The following is a 20,945-nucleotide window of genomic DNA, read 5'->3' as shown; positions in this document are numbered from 1 at the left end:
CACAGCATAAATAAATAGAAGAAAATGTCTAAAAAAAAAAACAACCAATACACTCAGTTAATTAGAGAATTATGCAAACATGAAACAAGAACAGGATACTATTTTTTTTTCCTAAAGGAACATTCCAAGAATGGAATTCAATCAATTAAAATAAAATAGTTGCAAAAAAGAAAGAACCAAAAAATAATTCAGGACAATTTCCCAGAACTTGGTTGCCAGATTGAAGGGCTCAATATAATGGTTGAAAATAGAACTAAATCATGGAAAATCAACATGAAATTTTATAACACTTGGGAAAAAAAGAAAATTTTTAGAAGGGGAGAAAAAAAAATCACACCAAGTAATGTATAGCCTAGAATTTTATACCCAGTAAAACTACCAATCAAATGTGAGTAGAAAAAAAGGTCATTTCCAGACATCAATATCTCAAAACATTTACTGTTAACTCGAACAACACAGGTTGGAAACGTATAGGTCTACTTCTACACAAATTCTTTTGGATAAATACTATAGTACTGTAAATGTGTTTTCTCTCTTAAAAGAAATTTTCTAAACATTATGATTTTCTTCACATCTCTAGCTTACCTCAATGTAATAATACAGTATATAATGTACATATACAAAACATAGTGTTAATCAAATGTCATTAAAGCTTCAGATCAAAAGTAGGCTATTAGTAGTTAAGTGCTGGGGGGGGGTCAAAAGTTACACATGGATTTTCAACTGTACAGGGATTGATGCCCTTAATTCCCTCATTGTTCAGGGGTCAACTGTATTTCCAATACCGTTTCTCCAGGATGCTTCTAGAGAATGTACTCCATCAGAAGAAAGAAATAAACCAAGAGGAAGACATGGAATACAGAAAGACTGAACAGAAGATTCAATTCAAGGGAAATGAACTATAGCTATACAACTAGTATACAGGGCAACTAGTCTAGGGTGAATCAGGTCAGAAAGTTTAAGAAAATGAAACAAAATATGTGATGGAAATAAGTATCTTGAGATGAGAGGATGATTTAGGGTTAATTGTAAGTATACATAATAGGTAATATGCATAAAATGAATTAATGCACACAACATATTTGGAAAGAATTTTAAACTAAAAGGAATGAGGCAAATTATGCAAAAAAATAAGAAGTTAGGCCCAAGTGAATAACAACTGAATCCAAAGTGTATCATAAAGCATCTCTTCCTCAGATAGGCCACTGTATGATGGGAAAGATACACATAGGAAGCTGGATTCTTGTAATGTGGAGCCTAGACGTATTCTGGCCAATACTATTATAGTTAATTATTAAATAGATACATTCTAACAAAAGTGAAGAACTAAAAGTAAACATTTTCAATACAATTTTTGAATAATAATCTCTTGTAACTTTTGTAATTTGAGAGACTAGAAGGGATTGATTTTTCACCCTTAGATATAAAGTGTAAATCAGCAACAGAAGCAAATTGACAACCAAAAGTACTTTGCAATCAAGTTTTAAGTGCCCAAGGCAGGTTGTTCTCCAGTTTCTTCTTATTTTTTTTAATGTTTATTTTTAAGAAAGAAATACAGACAGAATGCGAGAAGGGGAGGGGCAAAGAGAGAGGGAGACATAGAATACAAAGCAGGCTCCAGGCTCTGAGCTGTCAGCACAGGGCCAGACGCGGGGCTCAAACTCACAAACCACAAGATCATGACCTGGGGCCAAAGTCCAATGCTTAACTGACTGCGCCACCCAGGCGCCCCAGTTCTCCAGGTTCTTAAACAAAACACCTCAGTAGAACTGCCAGAAAGCTGAGGATAAGAGTGAAGTAGTTGCCCCTGGAGTCACTCATATTCAATCCCATTTCCAGCAGCAAATTTCCCTGTGGAAGAGCTTTAGAACACATCATAAGTGTGGAAACAGGTCATCATGAGACTGTAAGAACTCCAGCCTAAGTTCCATACTGAAAGGTGGCTGTAGGCTTATACCAGCCTGGCCAAGAAACCATTCTCGCCTACAAAATTCTGGAAACACTCTCCTCTAACATTTACTAAGTGCTATAATCCTTTAAATGTATTCACTAACCTTAGCAGTTATGTATCATTTTCTTACAAAACAGGTCTTAAGCACAGTTAATATGGGTTTCTAAGACTAGCACCATTATCTAAGATTTGGATTTGAAATTTTACTATCAAAAGAAATGTTTATTTTGTTTCAGGGCCGGCCCACTTGGTATCCCCTAATATCAATATGAAAATACCTATTTGTGACTATTCCATGGCACTTTCCACACAGCCATATGGCCTAGGCTCACCACTTCCACAACATCCAAACAGTGTTCCTAACCATTTTATGAATTTTACATAATTGGCACAGTCTGTACCCAGGATATCACTCACCATTTGGTGCATACAGCAGAAGTTTATTTAGAGTAATCTAATGATAAAGAACAGACATGTGTTTGATGGTGTGTTCCAAGAGCCAGCTAACTAATCTATAAAAAATTGGTTTGAAGCATTTAGGCTTACTAAAGTTGGTCTGTTACCAAGTCATTTCTAATTCTCACTTTTCAAATCAATCTTTGGGCACGCTCTTGTGCAAACATTAAAACAGCAACAACGAACAACCTCTGAGTGAGTCATAAGTTCCTTCACTGAAGTCTAGTTTGAAACTCTAAAACAAAAGTCATTCTTGGTTACTTTTAAAATGAATTTGATTCGATACCATATAAGTTTATGTGAAGTTTTTTAAAAAGGCAAATCCATAGATACAAAAAATAGATCTGTGGTTGCCAGAGGTGGTGCATGGAAGGCAGGTGGATGAAATGAGTGGAGATGATCAAAAGGTACAAACTTCCAATTATAAAATAAATTAAGTCCTGGAGATATAATGTATAACACGGTAACTATAGTTAATAATACTGTATCGTATGTTTGAAAGTGGCCAAGAGAGTAGATCTTAAAAGTTCTCATCATAAGAAGAAGACAACTTTGTAACTACAAGTGGTGATGGATGTTAGTTAGAATTATTGTGGTGATCACTTCTCAATATATACACATATCAAGCCATTTATAATGTGATAAACCTGAAAGTAATACAATGCTATGTTAATTATATCTCAATTTAAAAACAGAATTAGACTCTGACTTTTATCAGAGTTTTTTAAACTTTTGTAAATACACAAACCTCATGAAATGCAAACATCAAAGTTTAAAGAGAGGAAACAAAGAATAGAAATCACAGTAGCATGGAAAGATGCTTCCGTCTTGATGCCCTGGATTCTTTGACTCAGCTCATTTATATATATATATATATGATATTATATATGATATATATGATATATTAGTATATATTTTTTAAGTCTATCTATGTACTTGGGGGGGGGGCAGAGAGAGGGAGAGAATCCCAAGCAGTCTCCCCACTGTCAGTGCAGAGCCTGATGCATGTGGGACTCAAATTTGAGATCATGAGCTTAGCCAAAATCAAGAGTCAGACACTCAATAGATGGAGACACCCAGGCTCCCCTTGACTCAGCTCTTTTAATTAGCAAGTAACAATTTTCTCAGCTTTGTCCCTATTTTTTCTCGAGAAAAACAAAAATCTTTAACAACTGTCAGTGAATCCTTTCAAACAGTGAAGGCAAGGTGCTTGGAGATCTGTTGCTTGATGAAGGGTAGTAATATGCTCTGATTGTCAGGCACTGGACCAATGATGCAACATAACAAATGGTTTGACATCCACTCTAACCTCAAAATGTCAACCATAAAATTTTCAACTACAGTAGTTCCCCCCTTATCTACAAGAGATATATTCCAAGATCCCCACTGGTATCTGAAATCACAGATAGTAAGTACCTAATCTCATATGTACTGTCTTTCCTATGTACATACCTATGATAAAGTTTAATTGATAAATTAGGCACAGTAAGAGATGCACAATAAAATAAGACATTTTTAATATACTGTAATAAAAGTTATATGAATATGGTCTCTCTGTCAAAATACATCGGACTCCACTCACCTTTCTTGTCATGGTGTGAGATGATATAATGCCCACGTGATAAAATGAAGCACTGTGACATAGTGCTAGGCTATACAACTGACGAAACGTCAGAAGGACGATCTGCTTCTGGCCTGCTGTTGACGGCGGATAACGGGGGAGTAATGTATCAGGACAACCTCTGCCACTGCCAGCAAAACCACAACACAAGTGTACCAAGTAATGGTACAACAGACTCTACTGACCCCATAACCAACTCGGGCATTTTTTCCTGGGGATTAGTATTTCCCAATTCTGGTTTGTTCTTTGTTTTCAAATTTAGCTGAAGCATATGGAACAGTTACATAAGTCCTCTTGGGCACTGCAAGTATTCTCAGAAGCAGCACATATCGTTCCAGTAAAACTTTGTGGGGGAAAGGACTAAAAAAAGTAAAGACTAATGAAAAATTGGTCACAACTAAAATGTGGGCACATAAAAATTATCCTACAAAAAATTATTACATTGGCAAGGATTTACATCGGGGCGGAAAATAAAGATGGCTTATGTAGGGATAACTAAAAAAAAAAATGCAATGGTAGTAACTACTACATCAAAAATGGTAATGTCCGAAAGTGTACCCACTAAAAACCCAAAGACCCTGGTTTAAATACTAGCTGTCATTTACTAACACGCTACTAACTCTCTTCTCAGAATCATCATTTATACAAGGTAATGCAAGCTGTGGTAGCATTACGTAAAGATAGCAGTATATATAGCCTTCCATTAGTAAGAAGGTAAAAAACACAGTATCCCCTCATCAATTTCGTAAAGTTTTTACAAGGGACAAAGGGTCTAATGTATGTGAATGAATTTAACAAAAGGTAAAACACTATAGAAAGTTTATTACCAATTATAAATATAACTATTTTTAGACATATTTTGAAGGTAAATGATTTCCCTAAGTGTGGAAAATTTCTCATTTCTCATTAATTTTTTGTTTTAATGCCAGTATATTTAAAAGACTATTAGTTTCAGGTGTACAATATAATGATTCAACAATACATCACGTGGTGTTCATGATGACAAGTGCACTCCTTAAACCCCTCACTTATTTAACCCATCCCCCTACCCACCTTCCATCTGGTAACCATCAGTTTGTTCTCTATAGTTAAGAGTCTGTTTCTTTATTTGTCTCTCTCAACTATTTTTTCCCTCTTCTTGTTTGTTTTGTTTCTTAAATTTCACATGAGTGAAATCATATGGTATTTGTCTTTCTCACTTATTTCACTTACATTATAATCTTTACCTCTATCCATGTCATTGCAAAATGGCAAGATTTCATTCCTTTTTTACGGCTGAATAATATTCCACTATATATATGTATATGTGTATATATATATGTGTATATATATATGTATGTGTGTGTGTATATATATATATATGTATATATATATATATATATGTATCTCACATCTTTATTTTTAATGTTTATTTATTTTGAGGGGGTGGGGCAGAGATGGACTTCCAAGCAGGCTAGCCTGACGTGGGTCTTATCTCTTGAACCTCAAGATCATGACCTGAACTGCAATCAAGAGTAGGACATTTAACCGACTGAGCCACCTAGGAGCCCCTATACCACAGTCTCTTTATCCATTCATCAATTGACAGACAGTTGGGCTGCTTCCATATCTGGACTATTATAAATAATGCTGCTATAAATGTTAAGGTGCATGTATCCCTTTGAATTAGTGTTCCTGTACTCTTTGGGTAAATACCCAGTAGTGTGATTGCTGGATTATAAGGTAATTCTATTTTTAACTTTTTGAGGAACCTCCATACTGTTTTCCCACACTAGCTATAGTAGTTTGCATTGCTACCAACAGTGCAAGAGGGTTTCTTTTTCTCCACATCCTCACCAATACCTTTTGTTTCTTATGTTGTTGATTTTATCCATTCTGACAGGTGTGTGGTGATATCTTACTGTAGTTTTCAGTTGTGATAAGTGATGATGACCACCTTTTCATTTGTCTGTTGGCCATCTGGATGTCTTCTTTGGAGAAATGTCTGTTCATGTCTTTTGCCCATTTTTGAATTGGATTATTTGTTTTTTAGGTGTTGAGCTGTATAAGTTCTTTACATATTATGGATACTAACCCTTTATCAGTATGTCATTTGCAAATATCTTCTCCCATTCTGTTGGCTGCCTTTTACTTTTGTTGATTGTTTCCTTCACCGTACAGAAGCTTTTTATTTTGATATGGTCCCAACTGTTTATTTTTGCTTTGATCTCCCTGGCCTTAGGAGACATATTTAGAAAGAAGCTGCTACAGCCGATGTCAGAGAAGTTATTGCCTGTGTAGCTAGGATTTTTATGGTTTCAGGTCTCACATTTAGGTCTCTAATCAATTTTCAATTTATTTTCGTGTATGGTGTAAGAAAGTGGTACAGATTCATTCTTTTGCACGTCAGTGTCCAGTTTAACCAACACCATTTGTTGAAGAGATTGTCTTTTTCCCATTGGATATTCTTTCCTGTTGTGTCAAACATTAATTGACCAAATTATGGGTTACTTCTGGATTTTCTACTCTATTCTATTGATCTACATGTCTATTTTTGTGCCAGTACCACACTGCTTTAATTACTACCCCTTTGTAATATAACTTGAAGTCTGGAAATGTGATGCCTCTAGCTTTTTCTTTTTTAAGGCTGCTTTAGCTATTTGGTGTCTTTTGAGATTCCATACAAATTTTAGGATTACTTGTTCTAGTTTTGTGAAAAAAGTTGTTGGTATTTTGATAGGGATTGCATTAAAGCTGTAGATTGCTTTGGGCAGTATCAGTAATATTTGTTCTTCCAAATATTGGAGCACGGAATGTCTTTCCATTTCTTTTGTGTCATCTTCAATTTCATCAGTGTTTTTTTTTGCTCCCACAACAAAAGTATGCTCCCACAAGTGACCTTACAATGTCATTACAATATCATTGACTATATTCCCTGTACAGCGCCTTTTATTCTCATGATTTATTCATTCAGTAACAGAAAGCATGTACCTCCCACTCCCCTTTATCCATTTTGCCCATCTCTCCACCTCCTTCCTTCTGGCAACCATCAGTTTGTTCTCTGTATTTACATGTCTGATTATGCTTTTTTGTTTATTCATTTTATTTTTCTCAGTCTGACTTATTTCACATAGCATAAAATCCTCTAGGTCCACCGATGTTGTTGCAAATGGCAAGATCTCATACTTTTTTACGGCTGAGTAATATTCCATTGTGTAATATTCCATTTTTTTTTTAAGTTTTTATTTAAACTCCAGCTAGTCAATATACAGTGTACTACCAGTGTACTTCAAGTACACAATTCAGTGACTCAACACTTACACACAATACCTGGTGTTCATCACAAGTGTACTCCTTAATCTCCATCATCTGTTTCACCCACCCACCCAACCCCACCTCCCCTCTGGCGACCATCAGTTTGTTCTCTATATTTAAGAGTCTGTTTCTTGGTTTACTGAGAATCTCTCTTTTTATCCCTATGCTCATTTATTTCTTAAATTTCACATATGAGTGAAATCACAAAGTATTTGTCTTTCTCTGACTTATTTCACTTAGCATAATACTCTCTAGCTCCATCCACGTCATTGCAAATGTCAGGATTTCACATTCCTTTTATGGCTGAGTAATATTCCATTGTGTATATGTGTGTATATATAAATGTATATACACACACCATATCTTTATCCGTTCATTGGTCAATGGACATTTCATCAGAGCTTTATAGTTTCGGAGTACAGGTTACATTTATTACTATGTATCTTATTATTTTTGGTGCTACTGTAAATGGGACTGTTTTCCTAATTTCTCTTTCTGTTGCTTCATTATTGGTGTATACAAATGCAACAGGTTTCTGTACCCTGATTTTGTATCCTGAGACTTTACTGAATTTATCAGTTCTAGCAGTTTTTTGGTAGAGTTTAGGGTTTTCTACACAGAGTGCCATGCCATCTGCAAATAGTGAAAGTTACACTTCTTCCTTACCCCTTTGGATGTCTTTCATTTCTTTTTGTCGTCTGAATGCTGTGTCTAGGACTTCCAGAACTACGTTGAAAAAAAGTGATGAGGGGCGCCTGGGTGGCTCAGTCGGTTGAGCGTCCGACTTCAGCTCAGGTCATGATCTCACACTCCGTGAGTTCGAGCCCCACATCGGGCTCTGTGCTGACAGCTCAGAGCCTGGAGCCTGCTTTGGATTCTGTGTATCCCCCTCTCTCTGCACCTCCCCTGCTCATGCTCTGTCTCTCTCTGTCTCAAAGATAAATGAAAACATTAAAAAAAAAGAAAAAAGAAAAAGAAAAAAAGTGATGAGAGTGGACATCCTTGTCTTACTCAAAACAAGTTAGTTTTTCACCAGTTAGGATGATGTTAATGGCGCCTGGATGGCTCAGTCGTTTAAGCATCTGACTCCTGATTTTGGCTCAGGTCATGATCTTACAGTTTGTGAGATCAAGCCCTGCATCAGGCCCCATGCTGTCAGTGCAGAGCCTGCTTGGGATTTTCTCCCTCCCTCTCTCTGCCCCTCCCCTGCTCATACACTCTCTTCCTCTCAAAATAAATAAACATTTTAAAAAAAGGATGATGTTAGCTGTAGGTTTTTCATATCTGTCCTCTATTATGTTGAGGTATGTGGCCTCTAATACTACTTTGCTGAGGGCTTGGATCTTCTAGAATCTGTTGAGGTTTGTTTTACGGGCTAATATGTGATCTATTCTGGAGAATGTTCTGTACACACTTGAAAAGAATGTGTAGTGTGCTGTTTTAGGATGGAATGTTCTGAATATATCTATTAACTCCATCTGTTCCAGTGTATCATTCAAAGCCATTGCTGGGTTTCTGTTTAGATGATCTTACCATTGATGTAAGTGGGGTGTTAAAGTCCCCTACTGGTATTGTACTATTATTTTATTTTTAAATATAATTTATTGTCAAATAAATTATACAACACACAGTGCTCATCCCAACAAATGCCTTCCTCCATGCCCATCACCCACTTTCCCCTCTCCCCCACCTCCCCATCAACCCTCAGTTTATTCTCAGTCTTTAAGAGTCTCTCATGGTTTGCCTCCCTCCCTCTCTGTAATTTTTCCCCCTTCCCCTCCCTCATGGTCTTCTGCTAAGTTTCTCAAGATCCACATATGAGTGAAAACATATGGTATCGGTCTTTCTCTGCCTTATTTCACTTAGCATACCCTCCAGTTCCATCCACCTTGGTGCAAATGGCCAGATTTCATTCTTTCTCATTGCCAAGTAGTATTCCATTGTATATATAAACCACATCTTCTTTTTCCATTCGTCAGTTGATGGACATTTAGGCTCTTTCCATCATTTGGCTATTGTTGAAAGTGCTGCTATAAACATTGGGATACAAGTGCCCCTATGCATCAGCACTCCTGTATCCCTTGGCTAAATTCCTAGCAGTGCTACTGCTGGGTCATAGGATAGTTCTATTTTTAATTTTTTGAAGAACCTCCACGCTGTTTTCCAGAGCGGTTGCACCAGTTTGCATTCCCACCAACAGTGTAAGAGGGTTCCCGTTTCTCCACATCCTCTCCAGCATCTATAGTCTCCTGATTTGTTCATTTTAGCCACTCTGACTGGCATGAGGTGGTGTCTCAGTGTGGTTTTGATTTGTATTTCCCTGATTAGGAGTGACGTTGAGCATCTTTTCATGTGTCTGTTGGCCATCTGGACGTCTTCTTTGGAAAAGTGTCTATTCATGTCTTCTGCCCATTTCTTCACTGGATTATTTGTTTTTCGGGTGTGGAGTTAGGTGAGTTCTTTATAGATTTTAGACACTAGCCCTTTACCCTTTACGTCATTTGCAAATATCTTTCCCATTCTGTCAATTGCCTTTTAGTTTTGTTGATTGTTTCCTTGGCAGTGCAGAAGCTTTTTATCTTGATGAGGTCCCATTAGTTCATTTTTGCTTTTTAATCCCCTTGCCTTTGGAGATGTGTCCAGTTAAGAAATTGCTGTGGCTGAGGTCAAAGAGGTTTTTTCCTGCTTTCTCCTCTAGGGTTTTGATGGTGTCCTGTGTATTATTATTGATTAGTTCCTTTATGTTTGTTATTAACTGTTTATGTATTTGAGTACATAAATATTTACAATTTTTTTTTTCATATTGCTGGATTGTCACCCTTATTATTATGTAGTGCCCTTCTTGCTACAGTCTTTGCCTAAAAGTCTAGTTTGTCCGATGTAAGTATTGCTACTCTGGCTTTCTTTTGACATCCATTTGCATGGTCGATGTTTCTCCATCCCCTCACTTTCAGTCAGCAGGTGTCATTAGGTTTAAAATGAGTCTCTAGTGGGCAGCATATAGATGGGTTTTGTTTTGTTATTCTTTCTGTCACCCTATGTCTTTTGATTAGAGTGTTTAGTCCATTTACATTTAAAGTAACTATTGATAGATATGTATTTATTGCCATTTTATTACTTATTTTGTGGTAGTTTCTGAAGACTTTCTCTGATCCTTTCTTGTCTTTCTCTTTCATTTTGTGATTTTCTTCAGTGATATATTTAGATTCCTTTTTCTTTATTCTTTACAAGTTTATTAGTGGTTTTTCATATATGATTACTCTGTAATCTGCATGTAGCAGTGTATATTAAGTTGACAGTCATTCAAGTTTGAAACTGTTTTTCTCTCCTCCCCACATTTTAGGTATATGTTATTATATTTTATATCCTTTTTGTGGGTGAGTTCCTTGACTGATTTTTACTGAAATATTCATTTTTATTGTTTTTAGGTTTCCTACCTTTAGACTTCACTTTTGGTCTCTCCTTTCTGCTCAAAGTCCCTTTAATATCTCCTGTAGAGTTGGCTGAGTGGTCATGAACTCCTTTAGTTTTTGTTTGTCTGGGGAAACTCTATCTCTTCTTGTATTCTGAATGATAGCCATGCTGGATAGAAAATTCTTGGCTGCAGATTTTTCCCATTCAGCGCTTTTAATATATTGTGCCACTCCCTTCTGGCTTGCAAGGTTTCTGTTAAAAAATCTCCTGCAAGCCTCATGGGGAAAACCTCTTGTTATTGATTGTTATAACAAACTGTAAAGCTTAAGTGATGAAAGTCACAATAATGCTTTTTGCTTACCTTCCATACCCAAACTTATTTGTATAGCGATACCACCACAAACATAATAGCAGATCTTTCCTTTGGAAAAGTTAAATAAGAAGTTGTTCTGGGGTCAAAAGAAATAAGGCATCTCTTTTTAAAACTGACTAGTCTAAGAAATTTCCTATTGTGATGATGGTCCACATTTTTAGGATGCAACATAAGAACATCCTGTATTATACCAGAAAGGCTTCTATCTGTTGTTGTTAACAGAAATGGGCAAACTTTAGTTTCTACAATGCAAAAACTGGAATACCTTCAACTTGTATAATTTACTTCTCTTAAGAATTCTGTCATTATCTCTAAGATTTCACAAAATAATAACAAAAATAAAACTCTGAGATGTTTTAATATCTGGGATCCTCATGCTGAAGAACATTGCCAGTTTTAATAGAACTGCTTTCTATCACACTTACTTTTTTGTGATAAATGCTACAGAGTCCTCTCTCTATATCAGGCAATTTACGTAGATGATTTTCTATCTGACCAAACACACTGGATTCTGAATGGAGTACTTCCGATACAGCATCTAGTCGAGCATTTATCTCCCTGTGAGAACAGAGTAATAACAATTATAAGTTATATTAGGAATTCAGAACAGATACGTTTCCCACTCTCATGTCCAAGTACTGAGACAAGAGCTACTTAGAAAACACAAAAGAGACTCCTCCTCCACACCTCTGGCCCTTCCCTGCCCCTTTCATTTGAATAAAAGAGCAAGTATCACAAAAGGAAAGACATTAGCTCTGTGGAGCAGAACCTGGCTCATTAGGTTTTCCATTCCTCCGGGGCAAACACACAGACATTTCCCAGTTTCCCTCTGCAATTAGGTATGGCCAAGTACTCAAGTTGTAGACAATAAACTGCAAGCAGGAAGGATTAAGCCAAGGCTAGCTCTGGCTCATAAAAACCTCCTGTGTGATCTTTCACATTTGCTCTTTCCCAGCTGAAGGCTGGGACCAGAACAATCTTGTGAGCCACCTGAAGACTCTCTCAGCCTGGGTCCCTTTACTGTAGCAGAAAACCCACTGCTCCCACATTTGCCACCAGCTGGACTTCACATTAGCAAGAAATAAACTTTTATAGTATTTAAACCACCGAGATTGAGGATTCATTTCTTACAACCGCTTGTTTTCGCTTGACTAATGTAATAGTCTACAATGGGCAAGTGAGTTTATTCTGACTGTAACGACTGATCACCTCCGTCAAAAAAAAAAAAAAAAACCTCACTCAGCCAACTAATTTGACAGAAGACTTGGTGGTGGTGGCTGAACTGATTGACTGTTTGACCAAAATGGGATTAGGCATACAGAACCTGAGCAAAGACGCAGAACAGCAACAGAAAATACAGAAGAAATGATATCAGACAGGGTTGCAGGATTTCACCAGTGGCTGCACCCTAAGTGATAGGTGGGCCGCTTGGGAGGAAATGGCATAACTGTCAACTTAAAATGGAAACCTGATTAACTAACTGTGTCCTAAATGAGATGTGGCCCATCTAGTACCTATAAACACTAAAGGCCTATACTAGTTACAATCGCCATAATGTGGTATTAAAGACTGAGATAAAAAACGTATCTAATAGACAGTGGGCCCTCAGTAAATGTTTTTTTGAATGAATAAAAGAATGAGCAAGCAAGCAAATGAAAGAAGGAACTGACATTTAGGGGCAAAGGGAAACATCAGCTAATGAATACGTATTTGTCTATCAAAATTCTGTTGATATCACACATGCTGATGTGAAGGGCAAGCCTTACATCAGATCCTGCCCAGATGACTGTTAAATTGAGTATGGTACTTGGCAGCTAATTAATTTCTTTTCTCTTTATTACCCTTCAAACTACTCTGTGAGGTCATGCCTATTTACAAAATGCATACTAACTTGGTTTCATTTTTGTTCCATTTTTCTCTGGCTCATGCTCTACTATGTAGAACTGGCATTTGGTTCAGCATGATACAGAACACGCCAGAGCTTTGTAAACATATAGACTGGTTCCTCCATTTTCAGTGGAGTGGTCCCTTAAATCAGTCTATTTCTTTCATCTCTACTGCCATTACCCTCATGTAAGTAAAAATCATGTCTCACACAGACTACAAAAAGAGCCTCCTAACTTGCCTCCCCAGATCTATCTAATTCTGTCTCTTTTTCCAATCCATTCTCCATACTGAGAAGTCTGAGCAGTCTTCCTAAAACCCAAATCTGTTCATGTCTTAACCTCTGCTTTCAGCTCATCAATGACTTGCCAGTAATCTAGATTCCTTCACTGACCCACAAGACAACTGGTTACCTTGTGGTAACCAGTACCCCTGCCTACCTTACCTCTCAAGTCTCACCCTGACCACTGCCACTCCTCCTCTGTCTGTAAGTCTCAGTCAGAGTGAACTTGATCCAATATCTTTGTCCAAGTTCTCTGACATCGGAGCCTCCTCATTTGCTGCTCACTCTGCCTTGAAGACTCTCTTCCTCTTCCCTACTGCCTACCAGCTCTACTTGGTTTGGCACACTCCTACGTACCCTTCTTCTGAAAGGGCTTTCTGGGCTCACTAGATCAAATTTAATCCTTTGCCATCCTTTTCCACATGACCCTCTACAGTCTTTCCATAGTGGAAAATGTAATTATATTTACTTCTCTGTCTTTTCTGTTGGACTATAAGCCCAGTGAAAACAGGGATCATTTCTTCATTCTCACAGGTCTGGGATCATAATATGTGTTCAATAAATAGTTGTTGAATTCAATTCAATTCAATTCCAAAGACTACATATAAAGTAATTCAGGAAGAGGTGAAAAAAATAAAAAATTAAATTTTCTTTGCATAAGATTGTTGTGATAAAATAAATCCATGTTTTACCCTAACGTTTACCCAAAATGCTATACAAATATAAAGTTTTATTTTAATAACTCACTCCTGCATAAATGAAAGATAACACCAATTGGAATAGACTAGGTTGATGCTGCAGATGGTATGAGGACAGATAGAATAATACCATCTGTGAACGTATAAGACAGCCTACAAAGATAGCTACTCTCTCAAAAATTATAAAGGTTGTCGGAGATATGGAAAGATAAAAGCAAAAGAGGTTAATAAAAACCTAAGTCATATTTATGAAATCTCCCAGAAGATTTTTTTAAAAATAGATATAAAACTATAAATTTCTTAGAAAGAGACAAAAAATGTTGTGCTAAGTTGGTTTGCAATCTGGAAAAATACAAAGGTACTGGATTTTTATTTTAGCCCAATGACAGCACAGGCAAAAGCATATTTACTATGATCATTCTGGTTTTAACCCAGCCTTCATTGGTTAAGGAGGTAACAGCTCAGAGGTTAAAAATTAGGGTTGAGAAGGCAGGTGACTTTGGTGAAAATCGAGGCTCTGCCATTTACCAGTTATTTAGCCTTGCCCTAGTTTCTCCATCTTTAAAATGAGAAGAATAGTGGTCTCTAACCTCAGAGTTCTTACAAGATTACAATAAAATAATGCATGTTAAGCACTTAGTACAGTGCCTGGTACATAGTAAACACTCAATACACATTAGTTATCATCACTGTTATTACAGTGATCTTTATTTGCTTAGACAATTTGTTTGGTAGGTACCACAAAGAACATAATGGAGGAGGAAGAAACAGCACCCAAAATGTAAGTTTGAAAATAACTGTGTGTAGAGCCATAAGGCGCAAACATGCAAAAATATATATTCTGTGCGAAGTGAACAAGGAAGAAATACACAAGAAAAGCTAGCCCTGGGATCTCAAGGGCCAAATCTGACTGGTCGTGGGGACCTGAAGTACTGTGTTGACACTGGTTACTAGGCTACACTGAGAAAGAATGCCATACGCATTTCCAGGTGTCCAAAACAGGCAGGGAGAGGGTGACAGAGTGTGTGGCACTGTTTACCACAAATTTCTCACCACTGGGGGAGCTACTTTTAGCTCCTATATGCAGATCACAATGCAAATTAATAAACTGACTTCTAATCAAGTTTTTTAAAGAGTTTGTATATCTTGGAACTGTTCTTTAATTAGGAGCAGTAACAAGACTTTCCAAATAACCCTAATAAAATAATATGTGAGATCACCAAAAGAAAGAAAAATTATTTTGGTGCAATCAATAAGAAACATTCAGTGATTGTGACAGTCAACAAAACAGGAAGTAGTAACTGTCAACCATGATGATAAAAATGCTTATTTCAAGATGCCCTATAGTAGTCTACAGTTGATCTCACAGCATGACACATCCTAAACAAAATAAAATAAGGCACCTGAGTCATTTCATTCCATGTGACAAAAAACCACACACTTGAGGTCCTGGGGATGACAAACATTCTTCTTTAGCACAAAAGACCCAAGGACTAAAAGTGAGTGTCACTGGAGTCCTTCACATTTGAAGATGAACTGGGTAATGATGCTATTATCTGTTGTGTGTGGTCATCAGTCAGAAATACAGTACGTAACCTACAGCTGTTGCCACTGTAAGGACATGTGATGAAGTTTTAACCTCCTGGTTGCTATCTGTGGAGAAGCCTCTATAATTCTAACATAAGGTTATATGGGGGAGGAAAGCTCAAATACAGACTACTGAAGAGAGGTAGTTTTTTGTTGTTTGTTTCTGCTTTGACTTTTCACTGAAAAGTTTGCTCTAAAGACAGATGATATAGAATTAATAAATTAAATTCACACATTAATATAGTACTCATGCAATATGGCTAAACCAACTACCTACACAGCTTTCTAATAGAAACATAAGAGGGCTTATGATTACTTGAATTTCCTTAGCTTCACACCCGTCATTCAGTCCTTCACTTAATGAACAATTACTGTGTGCTTACAAAAGTGCCAGTTGTAGAAGGAGCACAGGCAGATGTACAGGAAGATGGACGGTGACAGTGTGAGAGTGTGACAGCAGCAGCTAGGCAGCTAGGTAGCGAATGGTCATGTGAGGGGCACGGGCCACACAGGAGCTTTGACTTTATCCTGAGAACAATGAGAGCCAACGGTTAATGTGTGAAAGGACATAAGGATGGTGGCAGGAGGGCTGTTTCAGTAATCCAGGGGAGTGATTTTGATGATCTGAACTTGGGTAGAGAACAGAGGGATGAAAAGGCACATATTTTAAGAGACATTAAAGAGGTCAAACTAGCAGGAGTTGTGATAGATAAGGCAGGGAAGGAGAGGGAAGAAGGAACATGTGAAGAGATGGAGTATGAGTCATCCACAAACATCAGGCTCAGAACCTTACACACCACGAAAGTAAGTTTTTATTTTACTTATGAAATTACATTCTAAAGTGCTATTGTGAATATGTACCCTGTTGCAAATTATAAATCACCCAACAAGCTTTTAAGGATTTCTATTACTCCTGTTCTAATGATGCATCATTTTAGTAACAGACCACAGTTCACTCTTTTCAGAATATTAAGCAGAGCAATTCTCTGACAGCTACCTTCCATTACCAATTTAAGACATAAACTTGAGTCTCTGAAAAGAGCATAATATGATTTTTGCTTTTGGTAATGGTGGGAACCAGTACTTTCAGACCATCCTTCTAATGAGGACAATTTAAAAAGCCACATGAAACATAAAAAGCATGTTCATAAAAGTATCAAAGAACTAACAAAATGGTAAGGAATAACTACACCAAAATCTAAAAAAAACAAGAACCCAGAGAAGTAATCCAGCAGTCAAAGCCACTTTTGTACTAAAGAGATATACCAGAAGATTCTGTCAGAAAGTGAACTGGCTTCATAGTAAAGATGAACTCACAGCCTCCGTTAGCATCATTTGGATGGACTAGAACATATCAAACACTGAACTCAAATTAAGATGGTCCCAGACTGGCCATGCCACCAAGAACCTGGCAGAAGCAAACAAGAAGAAAAGCCACCTTCATCCTAGCCTTCACATTATTCTTAAAATAAATGTTCAAAGAATAGAACCAGTGCACAAAGATAATCAAGTATAAAAAGCAACTAGATGAGTAAGAATCAACAGAAACAAGAGACAACAGGAAAAGGCAATACAAACCACGGAGCTTTGGGCAGGGAATGGGTGGTAATAAATGAAAAAAAAAAATTCAACAAATCCAAAAGAAATCACTGAAAGTAAGCAAATGAAGCACAGAAATTAGAAATCAAATCAGTTATATAATTTTTAGGGCATTACAAGTGGTCTTTCTTTGCTCTCTGCTCTAATATTTTCACATTTGATTTTAGTGTCATAGTTTCAGTGTGACCTATTGAAATGTGGGTTTTTTGTGTTCTCAAATGCACTTTGGGTCCATGTGCTTTCAAAACCTAAGCATCTATATCTTGCATGAAATATAAGAAATTCTCATCCTAATAAAGAATTGTCAAAGGACAATCTCTTTGCATAATGTCTCTCTCCCTATTCCAATTTTCCTCTGGAAAGCTAATGAGGATTATGTTAGACCACCTAATTCTCTTTCAATCTCTTGTACATTTTATCATACTGTCTCTCTGTGCTACATGCCAGGTAAGTTTTTCAGATACTACCCTGCATTTTAACTAAAATGCATCTATTCCTGTTTAACCCATCTGCTGTTTCTAAAAGTTGTATGCGGTTCTTCTTAAAAAAACAACCTACTCTCCTTTGATGGCATTTTTGTTCTGTGCTCATACTTTTCATTTTCTTTTGTATTTCTTTCAACTTGGTAGTTTGATGTTTATCTTTCATAATCTCATTATCTGAATATCTTGGATTCTAATTCTGCTGTTTATAATTTCTGCTCACAGCCATGGTTACTTGTTTCCCCGTGACTGTTGTAATTGTGGCTTCTGAGCTTATCATAGAGCTTTCTTTTTGGGATTCCGAGGAAGCCTGGACTGAGAGTGTATCCCTTCAGGGAAGCTTTGCATTTGCTTCTGCTAGGAACCCTGAGGTGTGGGATCATTTTTTTTTTTCTTTTGTCTTTAGAGAGAGAGAGACAGCAGGAAGAGAGGCAGAGGGAGAGAGAGACAGAGAGAGGGAGAGAGAGAAAGAATCTTAAGTGGGCTCCATGCTCAATGTGAAGACCAATGTGGGGCTTGATCCCATGATGTTGGGATCATGACCTGAGCCAAAATCAAGAGTTGGATGCTCAAAAGACTGAGCCACTCAGGAGTCCCAGCATGGGACCATTTAAAACAACTTTCACAAGTTGGGAATTGCCAGACCACACAGATAGTACAAATTGGAATAGCAAACCTGAGTGAGGGTGGACCTGGGTTAAGAATTCTTGGAAAATTTTCCCTTTGTAAAGACTAGGCCAAGACAGACATATTTCTTTGTCCCCTCTCTTCAGTGAGATTATGATCCTTTGAGGGTCTCACATTACTCTGGCCTCCCTAACTTAAGACTGACACAAGGCCTTCCCTGCAGTTTCCCACAAGGCTCTTAAAAACCCAATCCTTTTGATTACCAACACCTGCAGAGGCTGGGGGACAATGGCAGCAGCAAAGTCAACTCACTTCCATTTCTAGCTCCTTCTTCAATCTCTTCCCTTAGGTTTTCCCATTATTATTATTGTTGTTGTTATTATTATTTAAAAAGCTCTGCAATGTTTATGACATTACAGCCACAGGAAATGAAGTCCTCCCACAACATTTTGAGGGGATATACTCTGAAAATCCCTCCTAGTAAAGGCACAAAGAGAGAAAAATAAAGCTGGAAGAGCCAAGAAGGAAAAGATCTCCAATTCTTCCTCCTCCTTCTCTCCTGTACGTCTCTTCCTCAGCACAAATGAAAATTTCCATTTACTGCTGGTCACATGAACCAGTTTAGACTTCCATGGAGGCCTATTACTACACAACAAAGCAGAGACCAGCTACAGGCTCCCAAGATAAGCATCCCAAGAGACACTAGTTCCTCTATATGCACTAAGTCAGGGCAGACATTCATCACTTTTTTCTTGGTAGCACCACTTTCTGCTCATACAGTCACATAGCAAAGGCAAAGACGCAGGGGTCAACACCAATCAATCTCAGCTCTCAGCTATGCACCACCTACTAATCTTCCTTTCCATTTATGAGCAGTACTGTGTGTCTCACTGGGCTGAGGAAATTCACAGTCACCAAAGCTGAATGCTGTGTTGGCAGGGTCATGGAAAATGGGAAATCACAAAGAATAAACTGGGCCTCATAATGCAGTTCAGTGCAACAAGTTCTAGAGAGTTTAAAATGGTATTTGGGGGCGCCTGGGTGCCTCAGTCACTTGAACATCTGGCTTGGGCTCAGGTCACGATCTCACAGTTCATGGGTTCAAGTCCTGCATAAGGCTCTCTGCTGTCAGTGCAGAGCCTGCGTCACATCCTCTGTCCCCCCTCTCTCTCTCTCTCTCTCTCTCTCTCTCTCTCATTCTCCCTCTTCCCCCCCATCACTCATAAAAATGAATAAACATTTAAAAAATGGCATTTAGTTTTGTTAATATAAATTAAATGGTAAATGAAGGAAATACATAACATTTTATTACTTTATCATTTAGGCCAGAGCCATGAATTAGAAAAACACCGTTAATACTCTAAACATATGAGTTTACCAAAATAAAAGTCATTTAATTATTCAAGAGAATTAACTATCACTAGAATGTACTTAGTGCTTTCGATAATTACACAAAAATGTAGCCAATAGTCAGAGACCTATTTCCTAATACTGACAATTTTCAGTTTTGCTAATTTCAATGGTTTATGTGATTTAAATGCCAAGAATAAACTTAGTACACTTAATTCTCTTATGAAGTTCTCTAAAAATCTAATTCGAATTAAAAAAGGATTCTTCATTTGCTCTAATTATAGCATTGAACTGTACAGTGTGTACCAGATAAGTATTTTATCTTAGGTACAAAAGCTTTCCCTACCTGCATATCCTCCTCACTAGATTAGACCTTGACCAAATTAGATTAGAAACTCCTTAAGAGTAGGAACAACATCTTGTAATGGAGAAAGACTAACACAAAATTTAAAATAACTATCTTATATCACTAAGGGAAAGAAGCAAAGAGTTCTGTGTATATTACACCCCCATCCACGTAGAAAAAGGGAGGCAGGAATATACATATTCATATTTATTTATTTGCTTTTAAAACAAAAAGTCTCTGGAAAGATAGACAAGAAAATAACCACCATGATTATCCAATAGGAACTGGACAGATGTGGGGCAGAGATGAAAGACAAATACTTCACTATATTATCTTCTTACATTTTTAAACTCTGCAACTATGTGAAGGTATTGCCTATTTAGAAATTTAAATAAGTTAATCATTAAAATGTTTTTAAATAAGAGTACTACACAGTTGAAATACAACTATACACAGGTAAAAAAAGGATAGCCCATCTCTGGCAATAGACTGCTAGGCAGTCATCAAACATGTCTTCTTTGTCCTTGACAAACATCTGTTAACTTGCCTTGCAGTTAAGGGGTATCATTCTGATTCCATTAGAATGAGTTCTACCCAATGACATGTGAGCAGAAATTTACCACTCACCGCGAGACTTGGTGAACCAAAAATATGTCCTCCATACCCTGTCCCCTTCCTCTGGCTGGATGTCAATACCCACGTTGACCTCAGAAATCACATGTTTAAGACTGAATAGGCTGTGTAGTTCCTAAATGCCTATGTAAAGAGTTCCAGCCCACCCTCAATCCAGCCCACCCAGGGAAAGGCCACGGTTTGTTTATGCAAAGATAAAGAAGAAACCAATTTCCACTGTTAGGGGTGCCTGGGTGGCTCAGTCGGTTAAGTGTCCGACTTCGGCTCAGGTCATGATCTTGCGGTTCATGGATTCAAGCCCTGTGTCGGGCTCTGTGCTGACAGCTCAGAACCTGGATCCTGCTTCA

General features: G+C 37.4%; 1 protein-coding gene across 9 annotated transcripts in view; it reads right to left on the bottom strand.

The window, feature by feature from the left end:
• The window catches only part of MSH3 (mutS homolog 3), a 187,929-nt gene that overhangs the window by 82,818 nt on the left and 84,166 nt on the right, over window positions 1-20,945 (bottom strand). For all 9 annotated transcript variants that reach the window (XM_045062647.1, XM_045062646.1, XM_003981121.6 and 6 more), the window contains one exon: window positions 11,535-11,667. In XM_045062647.1, coding sequence (XP_044918582.1) covers window positions 11,535-11,667 — 133 coding nt within the window. The remainder of the gene's footprint in view (window positions 1-11,534; window positions 11,668-20,945) is intronic.

The sequence above is a fragment of the Felis catus genome, chromosome A1 (genome assembly GCF_018350175.1).
Source record: "Felis catus isolate Fca126 chromosome A1, F.catus_Fca126_mat1.0, whole genome shotgun sequence".
Lineage (NCBI taxonomy): Eukaryota > Metazoa > Chordata > Mammalia > Carnivora > Felidae > Felis > Felis catus.
Note: the sequence above shows the minus strand (reverse complement) of the source record. Positions and strands in the feature narration are given on the sequence as shown.